This window comes from Homalodisca vitripennis, chromosome 3 (genome assembly GCF_021130785.1).
Source record: "Homalodisca vitripennis isolate AUS2020 chromosome 3, UT_GWSS_2.1, whole genome shotgun sequence".
NCBI lineage: Eukaryota > Metazoa > Arthropoda > Insecta > Hemiptera > Cicadellidae > Homalodisca > Homalodisca vitripennis.
Window position 1 is genome coordinate 49,088,053 of NC_060209.1, and position 14,527 is coordinate 49,102,579.

At 32.3% G+C, this 14,527-nt stretch overlaps 1 protein-coding gene across 1 annotated transcript in view; it reads right to left on the reverse strand.

The window, feature by feature from the left end:
• Positions 1 to 8,078: 8,078 nt before the first annotated feature.
• LOC124358189 overlaps positions 8,079 to 14,527 on the reverse strand; it is a 97,937-nt gene continuing 91,488 nt past the window's right edge. The window contains exon 3 of the mRNA XM_046810481.1: positions 8,079 to 8,360. Coding sequence (XP_046666437.1) covers positions 8,079 to 8,360 — 282 coding nt within the window. The remainder of the gene's footprint in view (positions 8,361 to 14,527) is intronic.

Genomic DNA, 14,527 nt, shown 5'->3' on the forward strand with positions numbered 1-14,527 from the left:
CGTACTTTGATCCCTTTACCTAATTTCATCTATTTATTTTATGAAATAAAAAAAAAATGGTTTTTTTAACTTTTGGCATTCCCCACAAAATACACCTTAATTAACAATAACCGTGTATCATCAGACCAACAATCTACATCTCGAATTTAGACTTTAAAATAATCAGTTAATTTGTGTTTGTGGTAAACACAAATTAACTGCTCTCAACCCTTATTCAACTTCTAATGAACTAAAATTTGTTAAAAGTTTTTCAATATAATAGCCAGATTTACATTTTTTGTTTAGTAAAAAATTTAAATAAATCATGAATTGGAATATAAATATAAGACTATTGTTTAAATAATTTATATACTGATAAATTGAAAACTAGTCCTTAAATATAGAATAATTTCTTATTGAACAGAAAACCTAAATTTTATAAACCTTCATAAATCCTTATGATTTTATAGACCAAGAGATGAACACACATACATACGTGCATATTTAAAACAGAATTTTTAATTATTAAGTTTCAGCAGAAATAGTATAATAAATGACATTTGATATTTTATGTGTTTATCAAAATGTCTTTGCTCTGTATATGTTTGTAGCTCATAAGCGTTGATATTATCATTACTGTGCTTTCACAGATATGCTACATATTAATTTAGAAAGGACCTTTTCTTTGGCCCGACTATTGGACACTGTATCAAAGTACAAATATGTATGGATATAAATAAATAAAACTTTGTAGATTTACTTAATTGACCTATTTACTAAATTATTATTAGTCTAATTCTTCTTTGTTTGCCTTGAAAGTAATATAATACATTCTATTTAAAGTATCTTTAAAAAAACTGATATTACAGTTACAATTTTACTTTTTTCCATATTTGTATATATTACTATTAATAATACATACGTTTGATAGTGTTATGGTTTATCGATATAGGTTTCATAAATTATATATTTACCTATCGTTTATTTATTTGATAAAATGTACTTAAATACCCAAAGTTTATTTAGGAGTCCAAATAATAAAACATTGCAATTAATTACCAATGTTTTACGTATTGGTAACATTGAGAGGAACCTGTTACAAGAAAGCCCTTACAATAACCTCCCTCAGGGCAGACAAAGATGTAGACCAAATAATATCTGGACCAATGTGGAGACCAAGGTAAATAAATCCAATCTCTCATTTTATAGCAATATTCTGGGTTTTATTCATACAATTCAAAGAGAAATGATATTTTAAAATTATGTGATGGAAATATTACAAATTTATTTTAACACTGTACGTGTATTAAAGAATCATATTTTAGTGCATTTCTTAGGTTACAATTAATTGACGAGAGTATACATAAAAATATGAATATGACTATTTTATATTAGTTTTGTACGTGAAATATGATATTAACTATTGCTGTTACTTTAATTAGAACAATACAGTTACAAATAAACTAGTTATTGTTTAATTATTTAAAATATTTGCCATGGTCCGTAAAGTTGAACTTATAACCCTATTTTCCGGAGCTACATTTTTAATCACGTACAAATTTCTTTGGAACCAGTCATTCTAAAGCCAAACATTTTGGCTGTCCTGGGTACTTGATATTAAAATTATCCATTAATATTTTTAATATTATAATAGATTAAAATTCTAAATAGAACAACCTTTTAGTTAGTTTTTTGTAAAATGAACCCACAAACTTTTAATGTTTTAATAAATAATTTTAAAATTAGTATATTCTATGCATTTTACAAGTTATAGTGTGTTGTATAAATCTAAGGACAAACGTTCATGTAGTTTAAAAACTATTGCCTCGTAAATAAATGTTGAATTCCTCAAAATTGTTAGGGGAAATCACTACACTATTAGTTAATAAATAGATCTAATAATTTTTAGATAATAATAATTTTTAAATAATTTTCTAATAATTTTTAATAGATCTAATTAGTTAATAAATAGTTAATATGATCTGACAATATAGCATCTCTCCTTCTAACCCTAAAAACATGTTTAGCTAATTTGAAACATTATCATATTTCTACATTTGCAATTCAAAAACACATAAATATTTAGAGTGCCGATCTCCGAGCGGTGTAAGACATTGGACTTTGGCTCTGAGTTAGAGATAGCGCTGCTTAAATCCTGCCTGTGACCGAATCACTTTTTATCAGTACCATCAACCTTGTACTGTATCGACAATTCCTTTTATTCTATTTGATAAGATCCTCGTACAGACCAGTGGCCTATGAGGCCATACAGAATAAGGCTTAAAAGGGGATCGTCATCTCCTTAAAAGAGGTCATTTTGATTATTAAGATATTTATTTTTTTATTTGAAGTTTGAAAGTATTGTATATGTATCTCGACTCTTGACTCTGGAGTGATAAAAATTGAACAAAAACAACAATGCATGGTAGTTGTAGGAATTTGCAACCGTTATAAGTGGTTAAGTCCCAGACACAGTTGCATATTCATGCGGTCTAATATATGCCATGCGGCTTGAGGTGGTATGTACTCGCGGTACACTACATTAATTGTCTTTTTGACATACAATACATGCATTTAGTTGTAGTTTGGGGGTGTAATTTGTTAGTAAACGAATATTTCACTATTATTTGTGATGTCAGTATTTTCCAATTTGTAATGGAGTTAAAACAAAAATACTTCGCGTAATATTTCTATTAAGATTAAACTATTTAGTAAAAAGTAATCAGATTCTTCTAGAGTGTAATTAGCATCATTAAAATAACAGTTTGGGTTGCTGGTGTCGAGTAGAACAGAGTAGACTTTTTAGTTTACAGTATCTGAATGTTTAAAACCTCGGGTGACCCAACTCATGAAACATTACAATTTGTTCTTAGAGTGCATGATTGAAATAGAAATTGATTCCTTTTAAGAATAAAATCATACAAATGCCAACAACTTTTTTGTGCACTACCAGTTACCCGTTGTATCAAAACCAATGTCGTAGTTGTTGCATTAAAATGAATATATTTTTCGTTCGAGTAGATTATATTTTCAGCGCCACCGATGACTTTGGCTTGTTGAAAGGATCAAAAAGATGTTTAAATTAGTATATTTTTGGCAATTGTAATTTATTATGGTCTTAGAATTCTTTTGTGCCATCGTTTGTTTTGGCTTGTTTCCCTTATCGTGGAAAATATAAAGACACATACTGAAATATAGACTTAAATTTGTATGAACATTGTCATAGGCAATATTGAGTTTGTAATGGTGCATGATGATGAATAGAGCATCGAAAACGCTTACCCTGTAAAAGGAAATCTTAAAAACGATTTAAGCTACGTACTTTAAAACTCAATTTAATTTCTTTTTATTTTACTTCTGTACATCATTTATCAAACCTGATACGTATAGAATATTAATAGTTCTTGGAGATCAAGAGCTATAACTTTTTGATCTCTAAAGACTTAAAAGAGCTCTTAGCTTCCGGAACTCTCTGTGATATTTCAGGGTTTTTGGGAAAAAATTCAGAAGCGGAATTCGCTTCAGTTATGGATTTAGTAGGTATATCAATAAAGTAAATTCTTGTCATTACACGTTACAGAGACTGATAGGAATTCTGCATGAATATGCTTATGAAGAATGAAACAGTGAACGAATTCTCTTAAGAAAAATTAACAGGTTTTGTGTCTTGCCCAGTTGTCAGTAATGGGCAAATCAGATATTTCCACTTTTCTCTGCTCTTTTGCATCATTTTCACTCAAATGAAGACCTCCTATAAAGTCAGGAACAACTGCGTGCGTTTCTACAAACACAGTATAGGGGCTTCCACCGCTTAAAATACTGATTACACACATACTGATATTTTTATAAATGACTGATAAATATTCGGCTTATTCCGATCACATACACAGCTAGATGTCTCCTACCGTACTCGGCATTAACGCCATTCCAAGGAATGATAATTAGTATAAATTGTTTTTGTAATACATTTGCAAAATAGTATAACTCAAAACTAGCAAAAGTGTGCAAACATAATGAATAAATGAAGGCATTCATTGACGTCGTCGTTGTCGCCATCTCGAGTGACAATTAACAATTTCTTGTGAAACAAATACAACAGCCGTCTGTGTAATTAGTGTTCGCTGTACTTTATTGTCTTATCATGAGCATCAAAACATTGTTTTAGAAAAAAATAAAATATTTACATTAAAACTTTACTTTCATTTACTTGTATGTAAATATTTTGTATCCTACCACTAAATTAACTATGGCTAAATTAACTAAGTATCCAATTCTTAGCATACACTTAAGGACATTTGCTATAGTTATATGTTACAAAATGAGTAATACAACGTGTGGATAGCTGAAATATTTTTTTTGTCAGGTGAAAACATAATTATTAGTCAAAGAAAAATGATAACATTCATAAATAGACTGCCACTAAAAAAAGAAAAAAGATAAAGTTCATATTAAACATACCCCATTAGAAAATAAATCTAGCCGTTGCTAGCGCACAGGATACAAGTCCCGAGGACAAGTCATGTGCACGAGAAGAACCTAATCACAGCAGGCAAACTTTTCATCGTCATTTACAAACACAAAAAAACGCTTTTTCCGATGAAAATTTAGAACTCATGTAAAGTGGAGCCACTGGATTTGTTAAACGCTTAAGCATATCTCTGTTTTATTAAAGGTAATGAAATAAAGTTCATTCTTTACTAAATTCGCTTGACTAAATCTAATTTTCTTACTAAACTAGTTATAATAAGATATTTTTCGTTAAAATCTTCAATTAAATATTATAAGTGTTAACGTTTAATTTTATAATAATAAATGTTAAACATTTATTATTTACAACTGATTTCTTTTAATAATTATATGTGTCTGGTGTCTTAGAACAAGCCTATACATTAATTGGACTTTCCTACATTGTGACTTACTATATGCATCCAATAAAGCAAATACTATTGCCTTAATAATGCCGCCAATATTGCTATCAATAACGTTAGTGCTCTTTAAATTAATGCTCAAATAAAGAAGTATTATGCAATATTTTTGAGTCGTTCTGAACTACTTGAGAGGATACTCACATTAATAGGATTATCAATGATTACGGGTTGTATTACCAAACGAAAACGTTTATTGGCGGAGCTATCAGCTTAGCTGATATTGCTCTTTAACTCTGTTGTATATTAGAGGGGCATTTGCTGATACACTAATACTCAGAAACCATCAAAATACGCAAATGACGGTTTCCAGGTCAGCGACGGATTACGTGATTACACCAGAGCATTAGCACGTAATCAGAAATTGCAACTGCAAACCAAACAGGAACAAAATAGGATAACTTGAAGCCCTATGTATGATAATTTTAATATATGTGTTAATTGCAAAATTAAAATATATTGTACATTTACTAATAAGAAAAATAAACTACATAATTAATACAACATAGTTAAATTAAGACCTCACTATTTTGTAACAGTTATGAACAGGCTATTTAAATAATACCTTATGCATTAATATTGAATAATTATAAGCCCTGGAAATAACACTCATTGTCACATACGTATGTTTTTAAGTTAAATTTAACTGTAATACTCTATTCCACAGATTTTTACATTAAAAAAATCCAAAGTTTTTTATCCACTCTACCATTTTAAGGATATCACACACATCAGTATAATAGTTGCAAAGTAATGGAAAAATACAGTAAAGGTTATATATTATATAAATATAATATTAATTATATAATATGATATAATATTAATTGGGTAATTAAACAGATTTGGTAAATAATGACATACAAATGTCATAATAGAACGTAATAAATGTGTAGAACACCTATTCGGTTTTATAAGAGATCAGTAGTAACCCGCGGCCTCATGGGAGCAAGTTTTAGTGTGAATACTATGAGGGGCTGTCCGCAGGGTGGCGTACTCTCTCCTCTCCTGTGGAACCTGGTTGTGGACGATCTGCTAAATTCTTTGAATAGTAGCGGTGTCTTTGCGCAGGGGTACGCAGATAATTATTGTGATTCTTGTGAGTGGCAAGTTCAACACAACAATCACAGAACTGAACCAATTCTGCTCTGAACATGGTTGGAAATTGGTGCGATGGGGTTTGCCTCACTGTTAAACCCTCCAAGGCTGCTGTGGTTTGTTTTTACCAGGAGGCGACAGATGGAGGGCATTGGTCCCTTTCTATTCAGAAGCTCTTCCATTGAGCTGAAAGTCTGAGGTCAAGTACCTGGGCGTGATCCTAGATAGGGTTCTGAACCGGGAACCTCATCTAGAAAGGGTCATTGCCAGTGGGAAATGGTCTTTAATGCAATGCAGACGTGTGATAGTTGGCCCTGGGGACTGAAGCCGAGGCTCTTGTACTGGCTTTATGTTTCCGTGGTCAGACCTGCACTAATGTATGGAGCTGTCGACTGGGTGGCCCAAAAACGGAGGCCAAGATGGTGTTAGCTCGTCCTCTGGCGGGTATCCAAGGATGGCCTGCCTTTGCTATCACTGTGGCTTTTCCTAGTGCGCCAGGCGCGGCTCTGGACTTGTCTTAACCTCGCCCCCCTGGACATTGTCATTCGGGCTATGGCCAGGAGGAGTGCCTACTGTCTTCAGCAGATGGGACCTCAAGTCGGGCTGCAGCGGTGGGCACTGTAGAATTAGCCACCCTGATACAGGAGGATGGAGGATTGCTCTGCACATTATATCTGATCAAATGCCAAAAAAGTTTTTTTTTTGACATATCTTTTAAGATTTTTGCTCCCTCTAGGGATGATTGGTCAGAGGGAAGAAAACCTCTTATACCAGCGGAGCTTGAATGGTTCACAAGACGGCTCTAAAACAAAAAAGCGGCACAGGCACTGGAATTCTGAGAGTGAGACCATGTAGGGAGCTGGTGGTCTCTATGGGTTTTGTATCCGACAATTTTTCAAGCGGAGGTCGGAGAGCTATTATGGTATGTACTCATGAGAATCTTCGTCTGCGATATAGGAGCAAGACGATTAATATTTTCACGGACAGTCAGGCGGCGCTGGAACTCTTGCGTGATCAAATCCAAACTGGGTTTGGGATTGCTATATCAGGCCGTTACCTCCCTTTCCAGAATCAACAATGTGACCGTTTGTTGGGTTTCTGGTCATGAGGGCATTCCTGGGAACGAAAAAGAGCTGATGCCCTGGCCAACCGAGGGCTCAGCGACAACTTTTGACGGCCCTCAAACCCGTTCTGCGGTGTTCCAAGGTTGTGAATCCTCTAGGGTTGTCTGGAAATGGATTCGAGCGGAGCATGAGAGAAGGTGGAATTTTGCATCCGGGCTTGATAATGAGTAGAATGGGGATTACAGTCACCTTCCTCCAAATGCCAAAAAAGTTTTTTTTTGACATATCTTTTTAAGATTTTTGCTCCCTCTAGGGATGATTGGTCAGAGAGGAAGAAAACCTCTTATACAGCGAGCTTGAATGGTTCACAGACGGCTCTAAAACAAAAAGCGGCACAGGCACTGGAATTCTGAGAGTGTGACCATGTAGGGAGCTGGTGGTCTCTTATGGGTTCGTATCCGACAATTTTTCAAGCGGAGGTCGGAGCTATTATGGTATGTACTCATGAGAATCTTCGTCTGCGATATAGGAGCAAGACGATTCAATTATTTTCACGGACAGTCAGGCGGGCGCTGGACTCTTGCGTGATCAAATCCAAAACTGGTTTGGGAATTGCTATCAGGCCGTTTTTACCTCCTTTCCAGAATCAACAATGTGACCGTTTGTTGGGTTTCTGGTCATGAGGGCATTCCTGGGAACGAAAGAGCTGATGCCCTGGCCAACCGGGGGCTCAGCGACAACTTTGACGGCCCTCAACGTTTCTGCGGTGTTCCAAGGTGTGAATCCTCTAGGGTTGTCTGGAAATGGATTCGAGCGGAGCATGAGAGAAGGTGGAATTTGCATCCGGGCTTGATAATGAGTTAGAATGGGATTACAGTCACCTTCCTCCATGGTGGCGTCGGACCTTCTCTCATTAAATATATCAATGTTTTCTCGGGTTTATTGGTCTCATTACGGGGCATAGTCATCTGAGGAAGCATCTTCACAGAGTCGGCATCCTTTAGGAGGATCCGCTCTATAGAAGGTGTAAATGAGCAGGAGGAAACTGCTGAGCACCTGCCCTTTGTTTTGCCCCTCCAATTGCAATGCCAGTGGAACGGTATGCCATCTTTGGTAGTTTTTTACAGGGGTGGTGAATTTTGGAGGACCTGATAAGTTGTTTCGGCGGTTTTTGGAACTGCTGAAAATTGTAGACTGACTGGTGGGCCTCTTGGTTTGTGTTTCCGGGGTGGGCGAAAACACCCTGAGGCTCAAGTGCATGGGAGTAGGCCACCCCAAGGGGGAAAAAACCCCGCGGCTTAAATCGCAATTTTCATAAATAAAAAAACAGGCAATTCGTATTTTTTAAACGACAATATAAACACTCCAGAATAATAAATTACATATGCTGAAGTACATTCCCATATTGAATTTTTTATTTAAGTATAAATTAAAGTTATTTTGGACCCTCAGAGTACTAGAGCGAATCTGGCTTAAAGAGGCATGAAATAACTCGAAATGTAAGCTGTTGCACTGTTGTCATGTTAATTCATTGAGAGTAAATTGGGTCCTGATACACCAGAATATATTAAAACCGGATTGAGATGACAATGTACATACACTCTTCACCATACTTATTAAATTAATTTATTGAGCTTTTTAGAGGGTAAAAAAATATTTCACTCAATGGGATTAGAATGGGGTAACCTTCAAAAAAGGAGGTGACCTAGAAGAGAGGAACCTACAAAAATTTAAATTTTTTTCTACACCTTGGTCAATAACTTAGAATATTTATTTCCCAGGCATATACAATTCTCACTTAAAAAGGTGAAAAAAATATGTGAATGCCAAGGTTAATGATTTATCTCAATTTAATAATAGCTAAAGCAAAGTCCTAGGATGGTGGTAATGAAGCAAGCAAAATTATTGGGATCACTTTATAATAATAGGCGATCTTATCAATATTTGACATGAATATTAAAATTAATATTCCATGAATAATTAATATTTCTGGTATAGTAAGTTAGGGTCGTCAACAGAAACACTGGGGCAAAAGTTCCAAATCTTAAAAACTACTCGTAGAAATAACAATTTCCTAGAAGTCTTTTGTGAAGACATTTGAAATCTTATACATTACAATTTTATGGGTTGATTATAAAGTCAATATCCAGTTTAATCAGTTATTGCCTTGGTGATTACCTAGAATGGGTATGATCATTTACCAGATTCAACTGATTGAATAGACTTACAGATATGATCTATATAAAAATTGGGAGAAATTAGTACAAATAATAATTGTATTAGAGGCTGTTGTTTTGTTTTTTGGTGAAAATTGAAATGTTAGTGTGATGGTTTTAGATGTTGTGTGATGTTCTAAATTAACAGTCATTTTAATATGACTACCTTAAAACCATATCTAACAAGGCATAGGACAGTGTTTAGATAACACATATAACACAAATATTTAGTTCCATTATCTACAAATATAAATTAAACAAAAGCGACGTTTTATACTCTGAGTTTTTGGATAGATTAGCACTAGTTTCTTAAGTTACATGTCAAATGAAACAAATTTATCAACTATATAGTTGTTGAAAATATTAGGTTTACATTTAATTTTGAAAGTAGATAACAGTGACAGCAGTATACGGTTACACGAGTAAATTGTGATAAAAATATGTGTTAGATAACAGAGAGCCCGCTTTTAGTGCTTTGTATATACTATACCTCTGAGCCAATAAATTGTACATAATGACTACAGTCTCACCACCTAAATAGTTTATAATGGCGGTAGTTTTATAACAGACACTTTAATCCCAGCTACGTGTAATTAACAAACATTACATGACCATTTTGCAAGAATTAAGTTCTTTTATGTTCCAAACACGAGGAATTTGTTTGATACTTTTTTTTAATCGGTTTTATAGTTTATCAAACGGGTGGAACCAATTCGGTATTCCTGTAATGTGTAGTTTTATGAAAATAAATGTCTTCCTCTCTGTGTTTCTTTGTTTGCACTACAATTAGCGCAGATAACAATCTCATTTCACGCATTTACCTTAAGATTATTAAGTGTCAGGTGGATATGTTACTACTAGGAATTGTGTGAATTTTCGTTTCATAAAATTCTCAGTATAAAAAATGATGAATTTTTTTTACCTTTCGGTAGGGTTGCCGGATGCCAGAAGTTGAATTCATTTTAAAAACAGAAATTTGAATTAGTGTCTATTTTGACTTAAAAAAAAACGCTAAATATAAGAATATGCCTTTCATCTCAGTCAATAACATTTCAAAAATCCCTAAGTCTGTATATAACGAAATTACTAATTGTTCAATGTTAACGACCACCATATTGGAATCAAACGACGTGCCAAGGTGGCCATTGAAAATAGCAAAGATATTTAATTCAATAAGATAAATATTAGAGAAACATTTCTTTCTCAAATCTTCATAATTTATTTCCCAGTTCTTGGTGATCATAATATTCTAATGGGATTTATAAGTAATAGATATCTCAAAAACAGTTTCCTATCCCGAGAGATTGCATGTTACAAAGGTTTAAAAAATGTTATAAACATTCCAGAACATGACATTTTAACACCATTGCAAACACGTTTCCAAACCGTTAGGCATTCTCAGTAGTACAAGAATTAAGCCAATCAATTATACGTACTGCTGTTTACATGTTTACATAATACGGTATAATATGATACATCACACTAAGCTTAATTGGATTTTTATGTACAAGAGAAATTTTAACATTATAGTGATTTATTTATTATTTTTTGTTTACACTGACATATTATTTAGAAGTGTTTTATTTCATATTTTGCAACTTTACATCGGTAAAAAAGGGTTAATTAAATAATTATTTTGGGCTTTCACCTAATTTAAGATGAGACTTTTCGAAATGTGTGATAAATGAGAATTTCATGTTATTTCGTTAGAGTTTCTTAACATTAGAATGTAATTTTTATCGTTCATTTTAAATCCACTTATGAAGTTTTATACTGAGACAAATTTCAAATGTTCTTACCATGAGGCTGCACTAGATGTTTTTCGAGATAAATTCCCCCTTGGCTCTGACGTCATAATAAGACTTTTGATACCAAGTTACTATAAAAGAATTATTACTCATAAAAACTTATAATAATATATTACTTATCTATTACTTATCCATGAGCGGTTAAATACCTCCTTTTGTGACAGCAAAATTTCAACAGAAACAAAAAAATTGCATGTATTTTATTTTATAGGTGAAAAATTTGTAACACATGATGTAGAGCATGTTTGGAAAGCTTTAGATAAACAGCAAATAGTTTGATAAAGTATAGGTTAACGCAGCGTAATAAAATATCATATTAAAAATTGTAGAGATGTTTTTCAGAAAATGTGTGTTAGTAGATGCAATTACATTTAAAGTTACTAACTTTTATCCACGTATTTACTAGCTTTATCTATAAATTTAGTCACTTTCTTCCCGAAATCATTAAATACTAGTTATTTATTGGTTGCCCTATATGGATTTGGCACTAACGGCATAAAAAAGTAAACTATTAGAAACTTTAATCGTGACTACATTTTGTGTTATGATATTTCTGTGTAATGATGAAAAAAGTATGTAAGGATTGGTCAGTTATAAGTTCAAATTAATGTTAACATTACAGTTTGGTAAGTAAATCTATTGAAATAGTAATTTTTCACTGAAAAAATACACGACAAGAAGGAATGATTTCAACTGTTCTTTTTTGGTATTCTAAACATATTGGGTATTCTCTAATAATATTTCTGTGCAGTTAAGATTTTATAATTGAGCAGAGAAGTATTAGATAATGGAATGAGAACAGACGAAGAGCCCTCTTGTTATGAATTATTCGCTGTAGGCCTTCGGCGAGGCGGCTTGCACAGATGTTTCACTGCAACTTGGGACCCGCAGCTTGCGGCCACAGTTCTGTAGTTTCGTTTCCTCTTCTGCAATATGCCTTTCAAACAAGTGTTTCAGTCTGCTGATCCGAAATTTAAGAACATATTTTAAAATATTATACTATATTATTCGTAACATTATTTAAATCGCACAAAAAACTATCCCAGGTTATTTAAAGTATTACAATTCAATTCCTTAACTATGGTATATATCTAACTACCACTACTTTTATTAAACATAACTTAACTTTATTAAAGTTTTATGCAAATTAAGTATCTTAATTTACGTAAATATGAATCAACCAAGTTTGGATGTTTGGTTAAACAAAATATATGCTAGTAGTAGTTATTAGTTAGCGTGTTTTAATGCAACGTTGTATTTTTTAATTTAAAATAGTCTATTTTTTTAATATAAATATTATACTATAAATACATTTAGAATATATTTTCTTAAAAATGTACCTGGTTATTAATATTACATCTTTGTTACGTAGTATATTTCTAGTTTTTCTTTCTTCAAGTTTTCTTCAAACTATATTTATATTAGTTATAACATAACTTAAAATTTGTGTCTGAGGCAAACTTTAGATTACGTTTGTACTTTGGGTGGTGGGTCTTAAAATTCAACTTCTAATGAATTGAAATTTGTTAAAGTTCTCTCCATATAATAGACAGATTTTGAGGATTTATTTATTAAACCATAAAATAAATCGTAGTTTGGAATATAATAAATAAACTTAAGAACATTGTTTAAACAATTTATAAAGTATTTTTCGATGAATATGTATATGTTTGTAGCTCCTAACGGTTGGTATTATAATTGTTGTAAATCACCAGATATTATTTGTTTAAAAAAGCCTTTTCTTTGCCCTGAATATTTTATTGTATTTAAGTTCTAAGATGTATATAAATAAAACCTTGTTGATTTACTTCATTTACCTATTTAAAAAATTAATATTACTTGAATTCTTCTCTTTTTTGCTTTTAAAGTAATAGATTAAATGCTATTTTAAAAAAGAAAAAATGACGAATCTAAGCACTCCACATTTTCACGAATAAACATAGTTATCTGCTTTATCCCGTGCGGCGGACCCACAGTTATCTGCTTTATACCGTGCGGATCCCGTGCGGCGGACCCACTGGACGGGCATCGTAACGTTACCGGGCGTTACACTTTTTCATGAGTGACTCCGAGCCGCAACCTAATTTAAGACGTTGTCACGTCAAAATCTTTTATTTTACAGTTACACGTTTTACTATGTTTTCCATATTTTTATATGTTACCATTTAATAATACATACCTTTGGTAGTGTTATGTTTTACAAATATGGATTTAATTAGTAAAATATTTACGCTATTTACCAATCGTTTCATTATATGATTTAAAAATCAAATTTTATTTAGGAGTATAAAATAATAAAACAGCTATAAATTAAGAATTGGTAACGTTGAGAGGAACCTGTGGCTACAAAAAACTCACAATGATCTCCCTCAGGGCAGACAGAAGATGTAGACCAAATAATATCTGAACCAATGTGGAGACCTGGGTAAATAAATACAGTACAATTTATTTTGTATCGCAATATTCAGAGTTGTTTATACAATTCGCATATAAATGATATTTTATAATTGCAGCGTTGAAAGAATAATACATTTATTAAAAAAATGTACGTATATTATAGAATTAATAATATTTTAGTGTATTTATTTAGGTTTACAAGTGATGAGGTTATGCATAAAAATATGAATATGGCGATTTTAATATTATTTTTGTACTTGAAATTTAATTTAATTTATTAATACTACTTTAATAAAAAAACAGTTATAAATAACCTATTTAGGCATTATTTATCTAAAAGGTTTGACATAGTTCATAAAGTTGTACTTATAATCATATTTTCCGTAGCTATTTTGTTAATTACGTACAAATTTCATCCGAACCAGTCATCCATAAGTCTAAAATTTTGTCGCGTCATCGTTCACTATATTATACAAATTTTCTATTAGTACTTTTACTATTATAGTAGATTAAAATTCAAAATAGAACAGCCTTTAATTTTTGTAAAGAATAACCCCAAACTTGTAATGTTTTAATATAATTTTTAAGTTTTTTATATTTTTTATATTTTAAAGGTATAATTATAAACTTTCGTGTAGTTTCAAAACTATTACCTCTTGAATTCCTCAATACTATAGAGGGGAATTCACTACACTATCAGTTAATAAATATTATTGACCTTAAAAATGTGCATCTCTGCTCTTAACCCTAAAACAATGTTTTAACTAATTTGAAATAGTATTTATATTGTTATATTTGTTACTTAACACGAAATACGTATTGGGAGTGCCGATCGCCGAGCGGTCTAAGACGTTGTTGGGCTTTGGGTCTGCGTTAGAAATAGCGCAAGTTCAAATCCTGCCTGTGACCAAATCACTTTTTGTCAGTACAATCGACCTCGTACTGTATTGATATTACCTTTTGTTCTGTTTGATAAGATCCTCTCACAGGCCAGTGGTTTGTGAGGACAGAGAGAATAAGGCTTAAAAGCAGATCGAATTTTC